We start from the raw sequence: 17,953 nt of genomic DNA on the forward strand, positions 1-17,953 counted from the left end.
GGTCCCACCAGACCTAAGGCCCTGGCCACAAATCCCATTCCACAGGTGGCTAACAATTATCCTACAATTTCTCTAACTTCATAGCAGACATACTGCTGAGAGATGGCCTTGTGGGTGTATGATAGAGAGACAGCCCACCTCAAGTGCTAAAATTTCAGACTATCTTACATCTATCCAATTCCATTTGGATGCAAATTCCTGGGCAGGGGATGGTGGTGCAGAATTTCATTTTTGTGGGGAATCTGCAAAGGATATAGATGTGTATGCTTGAGTGTGTGTGAGATAGAGGAACATATATATATATATAATATTTTAGATATATATTCTGTATAGAGAGGATCACAGATGTATGTGTATATGTATGTATGTGTGTGTATATATACATATATATATATACATAGATATACATGTGTGTGTATATATATACACACACACACACATATATATATATATATATATATATGGAGAGAGAGAGGGAGACAGAGACAGAAATGAGACAGAGACACGGAGACAGAGACAGAGTTGGTACGAGAGGGTGGCGTATGCATCTGTACGTATACGGCTGTATATTCACATACTTAGGTCCCCAAAGATGGGCTGTACCTGGTGAGATCCTCCTGTACCAGCAGCCGGAAGATGGTGGGGACACAGCAGAGGGTGGTGATCGGGAACCTGGAGAGAGTCTAAACAAAAACAAAGGGTAGAAGATCTTCTTAGAGGAACTGGGGTGGGATTTTGTGGAGGTGGAGCAGGTGAATTGGGTCTTCATACTTTCATTACCAGAGGAGAGAAGGTGAAAACTGTGTGTGGCATCCATCCTCCAAGATGGTCCTGAATGATGTCACTTCCTAATATTTGCACTCTTGTGGGATCCCTTTCCACATTGAACCAAGTTTGGTCTGTGTGACCAACAGCATACCACAGAGGTGACAGATGCCACTTTTGAGATTAGGTTATACAAGAGACCTATCTTGAGTCACCTGCTCTGGGGAAAACAGGCCACCATGTAGTGAGTATACCTGAGTGTATATAGTAAGAAACTGAAACCTTTGGCCAATAGCTAGTGAGAAACTTAAGTCTTCTAAAAACCACATGAGTGGGTTTTCAAATAGATTTTCTAGTCCCAGTCAAACCTTAGGATAATTGCAGTCCTGGCAGACATCTTTCTTTTATTATTATGGTAAAATATACACCACGTAAAATTTACCATCTTAACCATTTTAAAATGTACACTCTAATGGTATTAAATACATTTACATTGTTGTGCAACCATCACCACTATCCATCTCCAGAACTTTTAAAAATCTTCCCAAATGGAAACTCTGTACCCATTACATGATAATTCCCCATTTCTTCTTTCCCCCAGTTCCTGACCATTCTATTTTCTGTCTCTATGACTTTAACTACTCTAGATACATCATATAAGTGAACCATACTGTGTCCATCCTTTTGTGGCTGGCTTAGTTCACTCAACATAATGTCTTCAAGATTCATCCATGATATAGCATGTGTCATTCCTTCTTTTCAATGGCTTAATAATATTCCATTGTTTGTAGGTACCACATCTTGTTTATTCATTTATCTGCCGATGGGACTTGGGTTGCTTCCACCTTTGGACTGTTAGGAATAATGCTGCTCTGAACACAGATATACCTAGCTGACATCTTGACTACAACCACATGAGAGGCCCTGATTCAGAACCAGCTATTAGGCTGCTCCCAGGCTCCTGACCGCCGGAAACTAAGATAATAAATGTTTGTTTCAAGCTGCTAGGTTTGGGCGTAATTGACTACCATAGATAACTAGTACACCATGAAAGGGCCGGGGGCAGTAGAGGGACAAGGCACATACTGGCTGATCAAGCCCTCAGTTGAATAATGATGATGGTAAGCTTGATTGTGGCAATAATAATCAGTATGTGTTAAGAACCCACTCTGATTATGATTTTCCCCAAAGTTTTGAAAAATAACTAGGATTTTAACAGGAGCATAGGGAAGAAAGTGGTGGAGGGAGAGGCACCCAATGCAGAAATAATTGAACATGCAGATGTTCAGAGATATGAAATGGTCTTATGTCTAAGGATCTAGCTAGAGGATAGGGAATAATTGAAGGTAGACGGGTGGGCAGGAATCAGATTATAGAAGGTCCCGGGAGCCATTTTGTTTAATATCCACACCAAAGAAGCCTTATGGTCACTTATTCATGCCTTTTCTCCTGCAAATTCAAAACCTATATTCCACTCTTCTCATTTATATCCAATTTTTGTTTCTTACATTCAGAATAATCTTGGCATCAACTCGGGGCAGCTCATGCACAAAAATACAAGATCCATTAGGCCAGGCAGAGAAGAGGGTCCAAGCTGCCTTTACCCAGCCAGTGTCAGACGTGTTCCAGAAGATGTCCGATTTGGTCAAGTCCACCCACCACCTGCCAAAAATTAAAGAAAGTCAGAACCCTCAGCAATGCTTCTACCTTTAAAAAGGATTAAATTATCCATGTAAACTTATTTGGAACCTTGCCCACAATGGGTACTCACTTCTAGGTATCAAATCTGTACAAGAACCATAAAGTCAATCTTTGTCTTGACAAGCATTTATTGAGCATGTTCTAGTATTTATGCCCTAGGTGAAGGATATAGAATTAAAAAAAACAGATCCCATGCTTTTAAGAGTTCATAGTCTAGTGGGAGTGATTTATAAGGAAACATATAATCTCAGTACAATGTGATGAGGGCACTTTCTTTATTCAACACTTATTCTGGACCTGGCATCAGAGTGTAGGAAAGAACGATTAGTCTTGCTTTGTAGGGCTTATAGGTTAGTAAGTATAAACATCCAGGAGGTCCCTGGAGGGCAAGCTTTCATAGGGTTAAAGAGTGCTTTATGCAATTACAGAGAATGGGCACCTAACCCAGAGACAGGATGGAGATGGGGTCTGAGAAATGCTTCCCCAGAGGAGGTGAGGTCTGAGCAAGCTGTAAATGACGCAGAGGAGCTACACAGGGAGGCAGAGAAGGAAGGCCATCCCAGGAAGGGGGAGCAGTGCCTGCGAGCACAGAAAAGTGATCATGTTCTGCACTTGGATTCTGGGACACTTGATCTTCTGGTCTTCAACCTACTCAATGGCTGCTCATTCTTGGTCTTCTCCTCAGTTTTCCTTGCTTATCCCTTCATTGTGGAAAGACCTCAGGCATTTGGTGCCGAGGCCTCTTCTCTTCTCAGTGTCCATTACTTTTCACTGATCTCATCAAATCCAATCTCATGGCATTAAGTATCACCTTGCTGATAATTCCAACATGAATCTTTCCCACTAACTCTACACATGAATCTCCAACTGCTTCCCCAGTATCTCCATTCTTAACTCGGGGTATGGAGATGTCTATGAAGCATCTCAAACTTACAATGCCAGCCATGGACTCCTCATGTTCCTCCCACCAGACAGCTCATCCCAGTCTTCCCGCTATCGGTTAATGCTTCTGGCTGTTCAGGCCCTAAAACCTAGTGTCATCCCTGACTCTTCACTTTCTCTCTTGCTTCATGTCAAACCTGTCAGCAGATCTTATGAGGACTCCATTTGAAATACATTCAGCGTCTTAGCTCCTCTCACTCCCGCTGGGGAAGCCTCCGCCTTTGCCTCTTATTGCACTGGCCCCTGACGTGGGCCTCTGCTTCATCTCTTGCCCCCTATAGTTTACTCTCAAGCCAAACTCCTGAGAGATCCTTTAAAAAAACAAATCAGATCACATCACTCCTCTGCTCAAAATACTCCAATATTCCTCAGAAAATTAAACATAGAATCACCATACGAACGAGCAATTCCACTTCTGGGTCTATACCCAAAAGAATTAAAGGCAGAGTTTTGAATAGATGCTTCTATGCCCATGTTAATAGCAGCACTAGTCACAAAAGCCAAAAAGTTGGGAAGCGCCCCAAGTGTCCATCCAAGGGTGACTGGATAAACAACATTAATATGTCACATACCTGGGAATATTGTTGAGCCTTAATAAGGAAGGAAATTCTGACACATGCTACAACATGCATGAAACTTGAGGACGTTATGTAAGTGAAAGGAGTCAGACATAAAAGGTGTATAACTCCACCTATAGGCAGTTCCCAAAGTAGTCAAATTCATAGAGACAGAAAGTAGAACAATGGTTGTCAGGGTGGAGGGGGGAGGGAATGCGGAATTACAGTGTAATGTGTATTGTGTAATGTGGATTCAGATTTACAAAATGGAAGAGTTCCAGGGATGGATGGTGGGGATGGTTGCACCACAATGTGAATGCCCTTAATAACACTGAAGTATACACTTAAAAATGGTTAAAATGGTAAATTTTATGTGAAGTATCTTTTACCACAATTAAAAACTAAAATAAAAACAAAAAACCTCCGATGGCTTCTCACCTCACTCAAAGTAAAGCCCAAAGCCTCCACTTTCTTGGCTCTCTGACCTCACTCCTCCCACTACATCCCTTACTCAATTCCTCCAGCTCCTTCCCTACTTTCTGTTCCTTGGACCCAGCAGATGAACTGTGCCCTGGTACCTTCCACTGGCCACAAAACCCAGTCCGTAGCTGGCCTGGGAGTGCTCAACCATCTTGGGGGCCCCAGTGGTGCCACTTGTGAAGTAGATGGCCAGAGGGTCTTGACTCTTGGTCCTCACACAGTTGTGCTCTGCGGATGCCTCGCTGTAAAATATGAAATCCTTGTAGCATTACAAGTAGTAAAAATAGTCATAATAATAATCTTTACACAATACTGGCCACCATTTTAAAAAATACTACATGTGAGGCACTGTGCTGGAAGCTCCAGCTTGCATATCTGAGCCCCACAATGACCACCCAGGGTAGGTACTATCGTTAGAAGCCTTTGTAAATAAGGAAATGGAGGCTCAGAAATGGTGCAGTGACTCACTCAAAAAGCTTGTGCTCCTCCACCAGGGCCAGAGGACTTTCTGGTGGAACACGCATGTTTCTGTGCCTATGCTTCTGCACGTTTGGGCACAGCATCACGCCCATCGCAATCCCTGATAATTAAGGGCTGAAGGTTCCCTCAATTCAGAGATTTGAGATCTGAGTAATTCCAAAAGTTTTGTCATCTGGAGCATCTTCTCCCTGACTGGTTCTCAACCCTGGCTGCACCATGGTGAGTTTTTAAAAGAAATACCATTGCTTAGACCCCACCTTGGTGAAAAACCAGAATCTTCAATGGTGCGTCTAGGCATTGGGGTTTTTTGTGTGTGTTTTTTTGTTTTTGAGAGAGCGAGTGCACGCATGCACTTGAAGGGCAGTGATGGGGGGGGGCACAGGGACAAGGAGAGAGAGAATCTTAAGCAGGCTCCATGCCCAGCGCAGAGCGCAACACAGGGCTCTGTCCCATGACCCATGAGGTCATGACTTGAGCTGAAATCAAGAGTCGGATGCTTAACTGAGCCACCCAGGTACCCCTGCGTTTTTTTGTGTGTTTTTAAAGCTCTAATTCTAATGACAGCCGAAATTGAGAATCACTGATCTAGGCTCATCAAAATCATCTGGGCAGATCTCTTCCAACACAGAGTCCCAGGGCCTCTCCTCAGATATGTCCGGTTACATAAGTCAGATGGGGGGCCTTGGAACCTGAATTTAAAACAGCACCTGAAGATAAATAAATAAAATTTTTAAAAGAGAATTTTCCATAATTTTATGGTAGAAAGTTTGCATTCTAGGGTAGGCAAGAACAATCTGAAGAGTATTTACCATGTCTACAAACTTAGAAATAGATCTTTTGCACTTAACTTTATTACCTACACATTAAGTATTTTCTGTTTCAGTTTCTGCTGCTAATCATTACATCGAAATATAATAATAGATGATAAAAATGTCGTGTGTTGGAAATATAATATTTTGGAAAATAGAGGATACATTATTTATAATGCATGCTTGTGGGTCTTATCATCCTAAAAATTGTGACACATTTAAGAGAATGTGGCACATAGTTCTTTTTCAAATGAAGCTACTGATAAGAGACAAATGCTGATATTAGTAAAAAGTAAATAAATAAACAAAGTAGAATAACACCCAGGTGAATGTGAGGCAGTTGGTCTATGGGATGGGCATTTGTGACTTAATGGTGCAGGCCCCTGACAGGGCCCCTTCTTGCTTCTGCCTCTGATCAGGACAAAATCTCAAATTCCTACGTAGGCTTCCACCACGGCATTGCTCAAAGGCAAAGGGCTTTTGGTTCTGCCCCAGTCTGCTGTAACTGCTCGTTAGCATCTTGCATAAGTGACTTTACTTATCAGTTCTTCACCTGTAAAATCTGGTTTAAGTGCATTTCATAGGTTTTTTTCCCAAGGATTAAATAAGATGATGTCTGATTCATTACTGGGCTCTGAGCACCAAACACAATGCTTATCACGAACCAGATGTTCATTACATCTTTGGTTCATGAATGAATGTAGATAAATGCTTACCTAGCACTATGCCTCACATACACTAAGCACACAATGCATGGTAGCTGCTATTATAGTACTAATTGATCACCTACTACGTACTAAATGCATCATATGGATTATCTTGTTTACTCTGGCAATAGCTCTGCAACCACTACCACCATTACTGAAGCAAATGACGCCTAGAAAAGCTAGCGACAATTCTAGTACTACCTCAGCGAGTGACTCTGAAGGATCTTAAGGTGGTCACCAGGATTAGGTCTCAGGTCCATCTGGCCCCCACAGTGAGGGCTCCTTTCTGGTTTACTCTCTTCCTATACAGTCAGTAATGCATCCATCTCCTATTATTTAAAGAGGAAAAGCCTTGGCCTCATCTTTATGTTTTTCTCTGGAGAGCCCCAACTTACCGGAGGAGTTCCCTGAAGTTCATCCAGCCTGGCCGACTGCTGTCTGACACCAGTAGCTTGGACTGGAGGGAGGGACAGTCGGCGCTAATGGCGTCCACCCGCGGAGCCAGGGAGTCACTGGTGATAATGGACTTGGCCCTGGATGCCTGTAGCCGATATTTGAGGTCCTTCTCTGTCAGCTGAGAGACACCTGGAATCATGACAGCTCCTGGCATCACACAGAGAAGGAATGTTGACTAGGCACCAGGGGAAGACCCCTGTGAAGAGGTCTAGACCAGATTTCCCCATTAGAGACAGGAACAGGAAGGGACTAGAAAGGGATAGAATACCTGAACAGGAAAAGGTAACAATAATGATAATAATGAAATTCAGAACATGGATTTCATTTTTTATTAGTTTATGGAGCACTTATATGTGCTAAGAACTATACATGCATTATTTCATTTAATTCTCGCAACCCTGGAGAGTAGGTGCTATTATTACACCCATTTTGCAGATTAGAACAACAACAATTAAGACAGACCCTTATGCCTTAATTAAATGGAATAACTTGCCCAAGATCACGCAGCTGACATGTTGTAGAGCTGGGATAGTGAATTCAGGAGGTATAAGCCTAGGGGTCCATGATCTTGAACATTACTATTATTCTGCCTTAGAGATGACCTAGCTCTGTGGTTTTCCCTGCCTGCAAACAAAGGGCTACAACAAATCCTAGTGTTGAGAATATAGTATATACTCTCAGGTATAGTAGGTGGGAGCTCTAGGACTCATATAACCTCAACCAAAGCCATTCTGAAAGAAGCTGAGTCCATCTTTTCCCAAGGGGAAGGGATTGAGGAAGTGGAAAGCGGGACAAATTTTAATCAGACACCTGAAAAACCACCTGAGTATCTCAGAACAGAGAATGTAAACACCCCCATTGAACCCAGCACTCTCATTTCACAGATGAGAAGAAGGAGATCCTAAAGGAATCAGTTATCCTGCCGTGCCCAGTGAGTGAGGCCAGTAAACAGAGGAAGGGGCCATTCCCAAATGGTGTAGGAGCCAAACCAGAGTTCTCATTACCCTTCGCTTTAGCTCCTAAACTTTTACAGGATTTAAACCCCAGCATGAACACTTTTGGAGCTAAACGGTATTTCTTCAGTTCATCTCCCTGCTTTAGCTATTTCCAGAACAAGTCTGTACCACCTGGAGTTGTGCATGGTATTTTGGGAGCCCAGTCAGAGGGCAGACAACTGGGGCTTTCAACAAAAGAAATGAGTCCATTACCTTAGACTGGAAGAGAGGTGATTAGTGCACATCAGGAGAACATGGGAATGCGAGAATGTGAGGACATACAGCTTGGGTATCCTCTAAGATGTTGGAGAGGATGTTGGTTTTGACATAGTCATGTATAATGTCATCTTGAGTTATTTACTTGGACATCAAAGAAATGGGTGAATCTGCATAATTGGGGGAACTGGAGACATTTAGGTAGCAGGAAAAGAATGAAAATAATACCCCAAAAAGAAGTTTTGATCATGCAAACTGCCCAACACAGTGCCTGGCACATGGCAGGTCCTCAAGAAAAGTATGAGGGCTCCCTTACCTTGGCCCTCATTTAAATAAACCTTATATGTCATGGCAGAATATGCAGAACTCCCCAAACCTGTGTGTCTGTTTCTCATCCTCTAGCTGGATACACTAGAATGGTGTTCACTTTTATATATTGTGCAAAATATATACAAATAAAATGAAAGTTCCTGCCTTTCTTTCTTTCCTTCTTTTTTTTTTTTTTTTTTTTTGACAACCCAGTCACAAAATGGTTGACTAAACTTGTTCATATAAAAAAGATGATTCTCTGGTATGAGTTTGTATCTCTCTGTTCTGCAAACATTATTTGTGAAAACATCTGTATTTCAGGTAGATTGTCCTATGGACGTGATTGGGAGGGGGCGGACAACATTCCGAGTGGTGGTAAGTTCCCAGTGGGTGGAGAAACCAGCTCTCCACCAAAAGTAGTTGTCTCGCTTTTGTAAAATCAGCAATAAATAAATAAATAAATAATTTTTTAAAAAACAGCCCTTTCTTTTTTTTTTTCGGATTTTTTTTCCTTTTTTCTTTTAATGTTTTTTTATTATATTATGTTAGTCACCATACAGTACATCCCAAGTTTTTGATGTAAAGTTCCATGATTCATTAGTTGTGTATAACACCCAGTGCACCATGCAATACATGCCCTCCTTACTACCCATCACCAGTCTATCCCATTCCCCACCCCCCTCCCCTGAGGCCCTCAGTTTGTTTCTCAGAGTCCATAGTCTCTCATGCTTCATTCCCTCTGATTACCCCCCCGCTTTCTTTATCCCTTTCTTCCCCTACCGATCTTCCTAGTTCTTATGTTCCATAGATGAGAGAAATCATATGATAATTGTCTTTCTCTGCTTGACTTATTTCACTTAGCATTATCTCCTCCAGTGCCATCCATGTTGCAGCCCTTTCAATAAGAGCATCAGACAGGGTCAGCAGAGGCCCTCTGAGTTCTATGGACTGTGTCCTTTTGCCTCCTCTCTTCTGCTGGAAAAATCATTCCAGGAAGATCAATTGTCCACTGCCTTGGCCATTCATAACAGCAGGAGGAGGAACCCTCAAGGGCTAATCTTATTGCTTTGATTATTTTGTCTTTCTCTTCCTTCCCTTGGGAGCTGGTAGATGCTGTGGTGGTGAGAGCCATAAAGTCTAAGACTGAAACTAATGTAGATTGATTATGAAGGTCTCTTATCCATAACTGCATTACTCTCCACACACTAGCGGCTCCTAAACCACAACCAGCAAAAAATATGTTTGGTTTGTCTAACTCAGAATTTTTTAAAAGTTTATTTAGTTCTCAACATTAAAAGATTAGAATTTTTTCCATAAAAATCCAGTTTTCTATCACAAAGTCAGAAGTGCTGGCAACACTGGCCCTCCTTCACACATGGAAACATCTGGCTGGGGTCAAGAAGCACTTGCCCCCCTGTGATGAGGCATGTGAGCTCCAGTCTACTTCCATCCCCAGTGCTCCCTATTGCCTCACACTTACCTACTTTCATCAATTACATTACCATGTGACCCCTGTGCACAATCCAGTTTGTGACTGTGGGGCAAAGGGGAGGTAAACAAAACCCCACATTGGGTTCACTTTGCTCCACTCCCCCAAACCATATGGACTCCACAAAGCTCTGGCAGGTGTGTCTGCCCCAACTGGGAGCCTCAGCCCTGCTCACTGACCTGTCCGTATGCATGCCACGCTGACCAGCCACCACTCTGGGAGCCGAGGGAGCACCAGCATCATCCTGTCCCCAGGCTGAAGGCCACACATGCCCTGGAGCACATTAGCTGCCTTCCTGGACTGCTCCCCCAGCTCCTCAAAGTTCCACTTAATCTCTGCTCCCTTGCCATTGACCCACCAGAAGGCAGGGATCCGGGGCCGGTGCCCAGCCTAGACAGCAGTGTAGACAGAAAAGAAACAGAAAAGATTTGTTGAGGATTTTTGCTTGTTGTTTTTTAATTTTAGTTTTATAGTAGTTATTACAGTCGCAAGGTTTAAATTCAAAACAATGAAAAGATGCATTGAGAAGGCTTACCCCCATCCTTGTGCCCATCTATCCTCTTCCCCACTTCACCTGCCTCAATGTGTAACCAATATTATTAGTTTCTTGCATATCCATGCAGTGTTTTTTCAGGAAAACATTAAGTATATTCTGTTTTCCGTACCACCTTTTTAATGCAAAAGGTAGCATATGATTCATACTGTTCCATGTCCTCCTCTTTTTTTGAGATACAATTCTCATGCCATAAAATTCACTATTCTGAAGTGCACAATTCAATTGGTTTTTTTTTTGAGATATTTAACACTTTATTATAAAGTAGTCTTTGTGTTAGATAGTTTTGCCATCTAACTAACGTAAGTGTTCTGAGCACGTTGAAGGTAGGTGAGGCTATGCTATGATGTTCAGTAGGTTAGGTGTATTAAATGCATTTTCCAATTACGATATTTTCAACTTACAATGGGGTTTTTTCCACTTTATTTTTTTATTTATTTTTTATGTTCAATTTTATGTTTTTATGTACATCATTATTTTTTGATTTAGTGTTCAATGATAAAAGAAGATCTAACAATTGTAAGTATCTATGCCCCTAAATGGAAGCAGCCAACTATATAAACCAATTAAGAACCAAAATAAAGAAACATATTGATAATAACACATTAATAGTAGGAGACCTCAACACTCCACTCTCAGCAATGGACAGATCATCTAAGCAGAAGATCAAGAAAGAAATAAGAGCTTTGAATGACATATTGGACCAGATGGGACTTCACAGATATATACAGAACATTCCATCCTAAAACAACAGAATATTCATTCTTCTCAAGTGCACATGGAACTTTCTCCAGAATAGACCACATACTGGGTCAAAAATTAGTTCTTAACCAATACCAAAAGATTGAGATTATTCCCTGCATGTTATGGATCACAATGCTTTGAAACTGGAACTCAATCACAAGAAAAACAATTGGAAGGAATTCAAACACTTGGAAGTTAAAGAGCATATTGCTAAAGAATGATTGGGTCAACCACGATTTTAAAGAAGAACTTAAACAATTCATGGAAACTAATGAGAATGAAAACACATCAGTCCAAAACCTATGGGATACTGCAAAGGCGGTCCTAAGGGGGAAATACATAGCCATCCAAGCCTCTCTCAAAAAAGTAGAAAAATCCGAAAAGCACAAGTTAACCTTACACCTAAAGGAGCTGGAGAAAGAACAGCAAATAAAGCCTCAACCAAGCAGGAGAAGAGAAATAATGAAGATTAGAACAGAAATCAATGAAATAGAAACCAGAAAAATAGTAGAACAAATCACCAAAACTAGAAGCTGGTTCTTTGAAAGAATTAATAAGATTGATAAACCTCTGGCCAGACTTATCCAAAAGAAAAGGCAAAGGACCCAAATCAATAAAATCATGAATGAAAGGGGAGAGATCACGACTAACACAAAGGAAATAGAAACAATTATTAGAAATTATTACCGGAAACTATAGGCCAATATGTTAAGCAACCTGGAAGGAATGGATGCATTCCTAGAAACTTATAAACTGCCAAGACTGAAACAAGAAGAAATTGACAATCTGAATAGACCAATAACCAGTAACGAATTTGAAGCAGTAATCAAAAACCTCCCAAAAAACTAGAGTCCAGGGCCAGATGGCTTCCCAGGAGAATTCTACCAAACATTTAAAGAAGAAATAATACCTAGTCTACTGAAGTTGTTTCAAAAAATAGAAATAGAAGTAAACTTCCAAATTCGTTCTATGAGACTAGCATTACCATGATCCCAAAGCGAGGCAAAGACCCCATCAAAATGGAGAATTACAGACTGATATCCCTGATGAATATGGACGCCAAAATACTCAACAAGATCCTAGCCAACAGGATCCAACAGTACATTAAAAGGATTATCCATCACGACCAGATGGGATTTATTCCTGGGATGCAAGCGTGGTTCAACATTGGCAAATCAATGTGATAGATCACATTAATAAAAGAAAAGACAAGAACCATATGACACTCTCAATTGATGCAGAAAAATCATGTGACAAAATACAGCATCCTTTCCTGATTAAAACCCTTCAGAGTATAGGGATAGAGGAAACATACCTCAATATCATAAAAGCCATCTATGAAAAGCCCACAACGAATATCATTCTCAATGGGGAAAAACTGAGAGTTTTTCTTTTAAGGTCAAGTCAATGGTTTTTAGTATATTCACAAGGTGGTATAATCATTGCCACAACCTAATTCCAGAACATTTTCATTATCCTAAAAAGAAATACCATACAGGTTAGCAGGCACTCCCTATTCCCCCTTTGCCCCAGCCCTTGGCAACCACTAATCTACTTTTTGTCTCTATGGATTTGCCTATTCTGGATATTTCATGTGAACAGAATCATACAATATGTGCCAGCACCACTAGACGGAAGACGATTCTTTCCCCCTTAAATTTATTGGCACCTTTGTTGAAAATCAACTGACCACAGATTTATGGGTTTATTTCTGTACTCTCAATTCTATCCCATTCATCCATATCTATCTTTTTACCAGTGCCACACTGCCTTTTTTTTTTCACACAGTCTTTATTACTGTCACTTAGCAGTAGGTTTTGAAATACAGAAGTGTGAATCCTTTGTGTTTCTTTATCAAGACTGTTATTATGGGTTCCTTGCCTTTCCATGTGAAGCTTTGGACAAGATTATATATTTCTACAACAACTCTACTGGGATTTTAATAAAGGTTACTTTGAATATCTCAATCAATTTGGGATATGTAATCTTTTTTTGCAACTTTATAATTTCTGCTTTAATGGCAATCAAGTCTAAAAAATGTACAGCTCAACTTTGTCAAAGACAGACTTCAGTAAGCTGCTAAATGCATACATAATGGAGAGGCTAATATTTCCTGGCAGTTCCTGTTTCCTGAACGTTGAAATCCATCAGATGTGTTTTAGACTATCCCCAAAATTGTCACTGAGGGATATGTTATTTTTGCATAATGAGGTAATATCTCAAGGGCATTCTGAGATTCAACCAAATCTTTGGCGAGTGCTTCTTTTAATAAACACTCCCTAAGCTATTCTAGCCTTTGTTTAATTTCCAGAGTTCTAAGAAGTAGATTCTGGCAATTTTTCCAAGGTTTTTTATTGTTGCTGTTTTTATAGAGGATAAAATTTTAGACAGTCCTTATTCCACCATTTTTGCTGATATAACCCTATTTGTATATATCTTTAGGAGAAATCCTCCAAGGACGATCCCAGGTGGAAAAACAGCTCAGGTTTTGTAGACAGGAATTGTCTACAGCTCCATCTCCTACATACGCTTTTCATCTTAAGTCTTACAACAATTCCAGGTGGCAGATGGTGTGACTTCCATTTTACAGATGAGAAAACTGAGATCCAACGAGCTTAGGGCATTTGTCCAAGGAACCATGCCTATCTGACTGCAGTGCCACCTTCATACTTTACTATATGCACTAATAGTATACTTTTACTGAATCTACTAATAGTATTATTTTCCTCATTGTTTTTCTTTACACAAGCTCTTCTTAAAATTAACAGAAGTAAATTGCGTTGAGATAAAGTTTATAGTCTCCTACTATAAAATAAAAGGTTAGCATTTCTAACATAAAAAGTGAGTATAAAATAGAGAGAGAGACACAACGGACACCTAATGAAGAGGAAAAAAAAAAGGCGGCAGTATATGCTCAGAGACACACAAAGAAATCAAGATAATCTTAATTCAATTTTACATATCTGCTGTGATCTGTGAAAAGCTTTGAGCCTCAGCCACGCTCTCTCCTTATTTAAAAGGGAAGTACAGGATGCCTGGGTGGCTTAGTCAGTTAAGCGTCCAACTCTTAATTTTGGCTCAGGTCATGATCTCAGGGTCGTAAGGTCAAGCCCCATGTGGGCTCTGCACTGGGTGTAGAGCCTACATAAGATTCTCTTTCTCCCTCTCCCCCTGCCCCTCACCTCTGCACGTACTCTCTCAGAAAAAAGGGAAGTACACAACAGTGAGAGAAATATTACCGACAGAATAGAATCAAAACAAAACTTTCTCTTTTGCTTGATCAGAATGACAGAAAGGGAATCAAAGGGGGCATAACTGTCTCAACTATGTGATCTGTGTTCAGGAATATGAGACACATCAGGAATTGGGCTAAATGTCTAAAGCTCACGAAACTTGGTCATAATTCTTTTTTCTCCCTAAGGCTTAAATGCTAACAGTTTTAGTTTTAGGACATGCAAAATTCGCAGGTCAAAATGTCCACCTGTGTTGTAGCCTTGAATCACACTGGGGTAACTGAGGGCAGCTCCTGAGGCCCAAAAGGGACAGTAGGACATAGTGGGCTTCACCTTTTCCAGCTGACTCCACATGTCCAGCACATCATGGGCAAAGTTGAAGTACTCAGGCACTGGCTGCCTCCCTAGGCTGATGGCTTCCCAGGTGGCCACAATCTTCTGAGGGTCAGATAGAGGTGGTTGCTGCCTGTGAGGCCCACAGAATCCCCGGGCATTTCTCAGCACCTGGAGGACCCATCCTCTTAGCCATGGCATCATGTTATTGCCTGCAGCCTGTTGCCAAAGAGAAGAGAGAGAACACGATCCTGAACTCTGGGCTCTGTCGAGAGATTGAGCTGGACTTGTAAACACAGTCTTGGACCTTAGTCTGAATTCCACTGTGTGATTTTGGTCATTTCTTCTCTCTGAGCCTGAGATCCATCCCTTCCGCCTCTCACCGCCTATGGATCTCTGTGGGTCTGAGGTCAGTAACTCAGAGCCCACGTCTCAAGGCTTTCCAAGACCACTTTCCCAAGGTAAATCAATCCTGAACTGGCCTGACCAAGCCAAAGAAAGCTCTAGGGCAACACTATCCAATGGAAATATAATGTGAGCCACACCTGTAATGTACAGTTTTCTAGTGGCTTCACTCAAAAAAAAAAAAAGAAAGAAAGAAAGAAAGAAAGAAAGAAAGAAAGAAAGAAAGAAAAAGAAACAGGTGAAATGAATTAAAATAATATTTTATTTAGCCAGTATGAAAGACGAAATAAAATGGGGTCATACATGTTAAGGGGTTTTAAAATGAGTCTGGAGGCCATGAAGGACGTGGGCCTTATACATGTCCTCACCGGTAGAACCATGAACTTTTGAACTGCGCCAAACCACAAATACTCCAAGGACTCAGCCTGAATACCTGCAACTTGCTACAGCAGAAGACTTTGTTACTGATAGCCTTAGCAATCAATCATATTCCGTCAAGATTAGTTTTCTGCCACCAACAGCAATCAAAATTCTTTGTAAGCAACATATACAAACATTCCCTTTTGTCTTTAAAAACCCTTGCCTTTCGGGCACCTGGGTGGCTCAATTGGTTAAGTGTCTGACTCTTGATTCCAGCTCAGGTCATGATCTCAGGGTCATAATCTAAGGGTCATGAGATTAAGCCCTGCCTCAGCCCGGCAGGGCCTCCCCGCTGTGTGTAAAGCCTCTTTAAGATTGTCTTAAGATCTCTTTCTCCTTCTCCTTCTGCCCATCTCCCCTCTCTCTTAAAAAACAAAACAAAACAAAAACACCTTGCCTTTTGTTCCCTGGAGTAGGGGGTGAGGGGGGGGGGGGGGGGTGGCACTATTTGGGTTGCTGCCCAAATCTGTGTTCTCTGAATTGCAATTCTGAGACCCCAAATAAACGTTTTCTTTTTAGCTTTGCCTGTTTTCTTGGTCAGCATGTAATCAATGTAAAAAGAAATTACTAAAGAGGTATTTTATATTTTTTTTTGTACTAAGTCCTCACAATCCAACATTTATTTTACACTTATGAGCACACCTCAGTTTGGACTAGCCACATTCCGAGGGTTCAACGGCCGCAGGTGGCTAGTGGCTGCCGTACTGGACAGGGCAGTCTCAGCGTCCTGCTATTCAAAGTCTGCTCTACAGAACAGCAGTATCGGCATCACCTGGGAGCCTGTGACAACTGCAGAACCTCAGACCCCACCCTAGACGTGTGGAATTAGACTCCGCACTTCAACACGAGCAAGAGAGTTGTGTGCACGTTGTTTAAAGAGCACTGAGAAGCAGAGGCAGATTCTTTCCACCAAATTCCTCTTGGTCATAATAATAACAACAGAATATGGTACTGTAACCGCCAGAGATTAAGCTTCAGTTTCCCCCAGATTCTTTTATTAAATCCTAACCCTCAGTGTGATCGTAGCAGGAGGTGGGGGCCTTTGGGAGGTGATTAGGTCCTGAGAAGACCTCAGAGAGCTCGCTTGCTCCTCTGCATGGGGAGGACAAAGCAAAAAACCGGGTGTCTATGAACCAGAAGCGGGCTCTCAGCAGACATGAATCTGCCTGCTGCAATTTGATCTTGTACTTTCCCGTCCCTAGAACTGTGAGAAATAAATGTTGCTTAAATCACAGCGCCCAAACAGACTAAGACAGTAACCAATAATAATAATGTGTCGCAATAACAAGAAAAACAATAATAATCGCCATCTACAGAAGGCTTACTGTGTACCAAGCATTTGGAAGGTGCTTTTTAGGTGTCATTTCCTTAAATCCTTACAACTCCTCTATGATATAAATGCTATTTTCTCTGTTTTACAGACAAAGAAGGTCAGGTTTTAAGAGGACAAGTGACTCACAGGTCTCGCCTCCAAGAAAGGCCTAGCCCCAGCCTCCATTGTGGCTGCGACCCCTGGGGCCTCAGATGTCCCTTCTCTGACCCTCCCCACTCCTCCTCTCCCCTCCACTCTCCCCCTAGCCTTTTCCTCTTCCTCTCTCCCCTGGATTCCTCCTCCCCTTCACAGCTGATAATTAGACTCTGCCTCCAGCTAACCCAACTGCCATTTTCATTTCCGGCATGCCCCTTCTTGGTTGAAGCAGCAAAGGCCTCAGAGGCAGCTGACACCTGTCCTTGAAAAGATTTCTCTCTACATTACCTTAATCTTGAATGCAAGAAATGCAAAAGGACTTCCACGTTCTGTTTCAGCTGAATGCAGGCCTTAAACATTCAGTTTCCTCCAGGACACTGGAGAAGGCAATTTGCTGACTTGGCCTCCCACCGGGAACTTGGCCCCAAATGCAGCCAAGAGAGCAGAGCCTGAAGCCAGCAGAGGACACAGCGGCTTCAACTGGCCAGCAGGCTTGCAGCCAGTGAGAGTGGCCCCGCCAAGCTATTCTCACAGCTCACAGTGGCTCTGGTTGGTCTTCCCTGAAAATTCAGGTCACCATCTAGCAGAAAAAAAGAACAGGAATTTCCTTATGTTTTACCAGAAAGGATACAATAGTAACAATCATATAAGCTAACCATGTTCCTTTTCTCCTCCAAACCCTCCAATGCATAGAGACAGAAATTAGATTAGTAGTTGCCTGGGGCTGGGTATGTGAACAGGGAATGACTGCAAATGGACACAAGGGATCTCTTTGAGGTGATAGAAATGTTTTACATTTGGACTGTGGTCATGGCTGCACAAATCTGTAAATGGATTACTACTACTACTACTGATGATGATAATGATGATGATGATGATGATGATAATAAT

General features: G+C 41.7%; 1 protein-coding gene across 3 annotated transcripts in view; it reads right to left on the minus strand.

Annotated features, from left to right (window-relative positions):
• Positions 1–17,542, minus strand: part of ACSM5 (acyl-CoA synthetase medium chain family member 5) — a 34,023-nt gene extending 16,481 nt beyond the window's left edge. For 2 of the 3 annotated variants that reach the window (XR_015726189.1, XM_045770894.2), the window contains exons 1-7: positions 17,351–17,542; positions 14,770–14,988; positions 10,086–10,296; positions 6,837–7,044; positions 4,544–4,687; positions 2,274–2,427; positions 604–683 (exon numbers count right to left, since the gene is read on the minus strand). Coding sequence is in view for 2 of the 3 variants with exons in the window: in XM_045770894.2 (XP_045626850.1) it covers positions 604–683; positions 2,274–2,427; positions 4,544–4,687; positions 6,837–7,044; positions 10,086–10,296; positions 14,770–14,973 (1,001 nt within the window). In the remaining variant the exon portion in view is untranslated. The remainder of the gene's footprint in view (positions 1–603; positions 684–2,273; positions 2,428–4,543; positions 4,688–6,836; positions 7,045–10,085; positions 10,297–14,769; positions 14,989–17,350) is intronic. The other variant, XM_087865722.1, reaches the window with a different exon arrangement.
• Positions 17,543–17,953: the final 411 nt, after the last annotated feature.

This window comes from Ursus americanus, chromosome 2 (genome assembly GCF_024610735.1).
Source record: "Ursus americanus isolate L20-20 chromosome 2, mUrsAme1.1.p, whole genome shotgun sequence".
In the NCBI taxonomy this organism is placed as follows: domain Eukaryota; kingdom Metazoa; phylum Chordata; class Mammalia; order Carnivora; family Ursidae; genus Ursus; species Ursus americanus.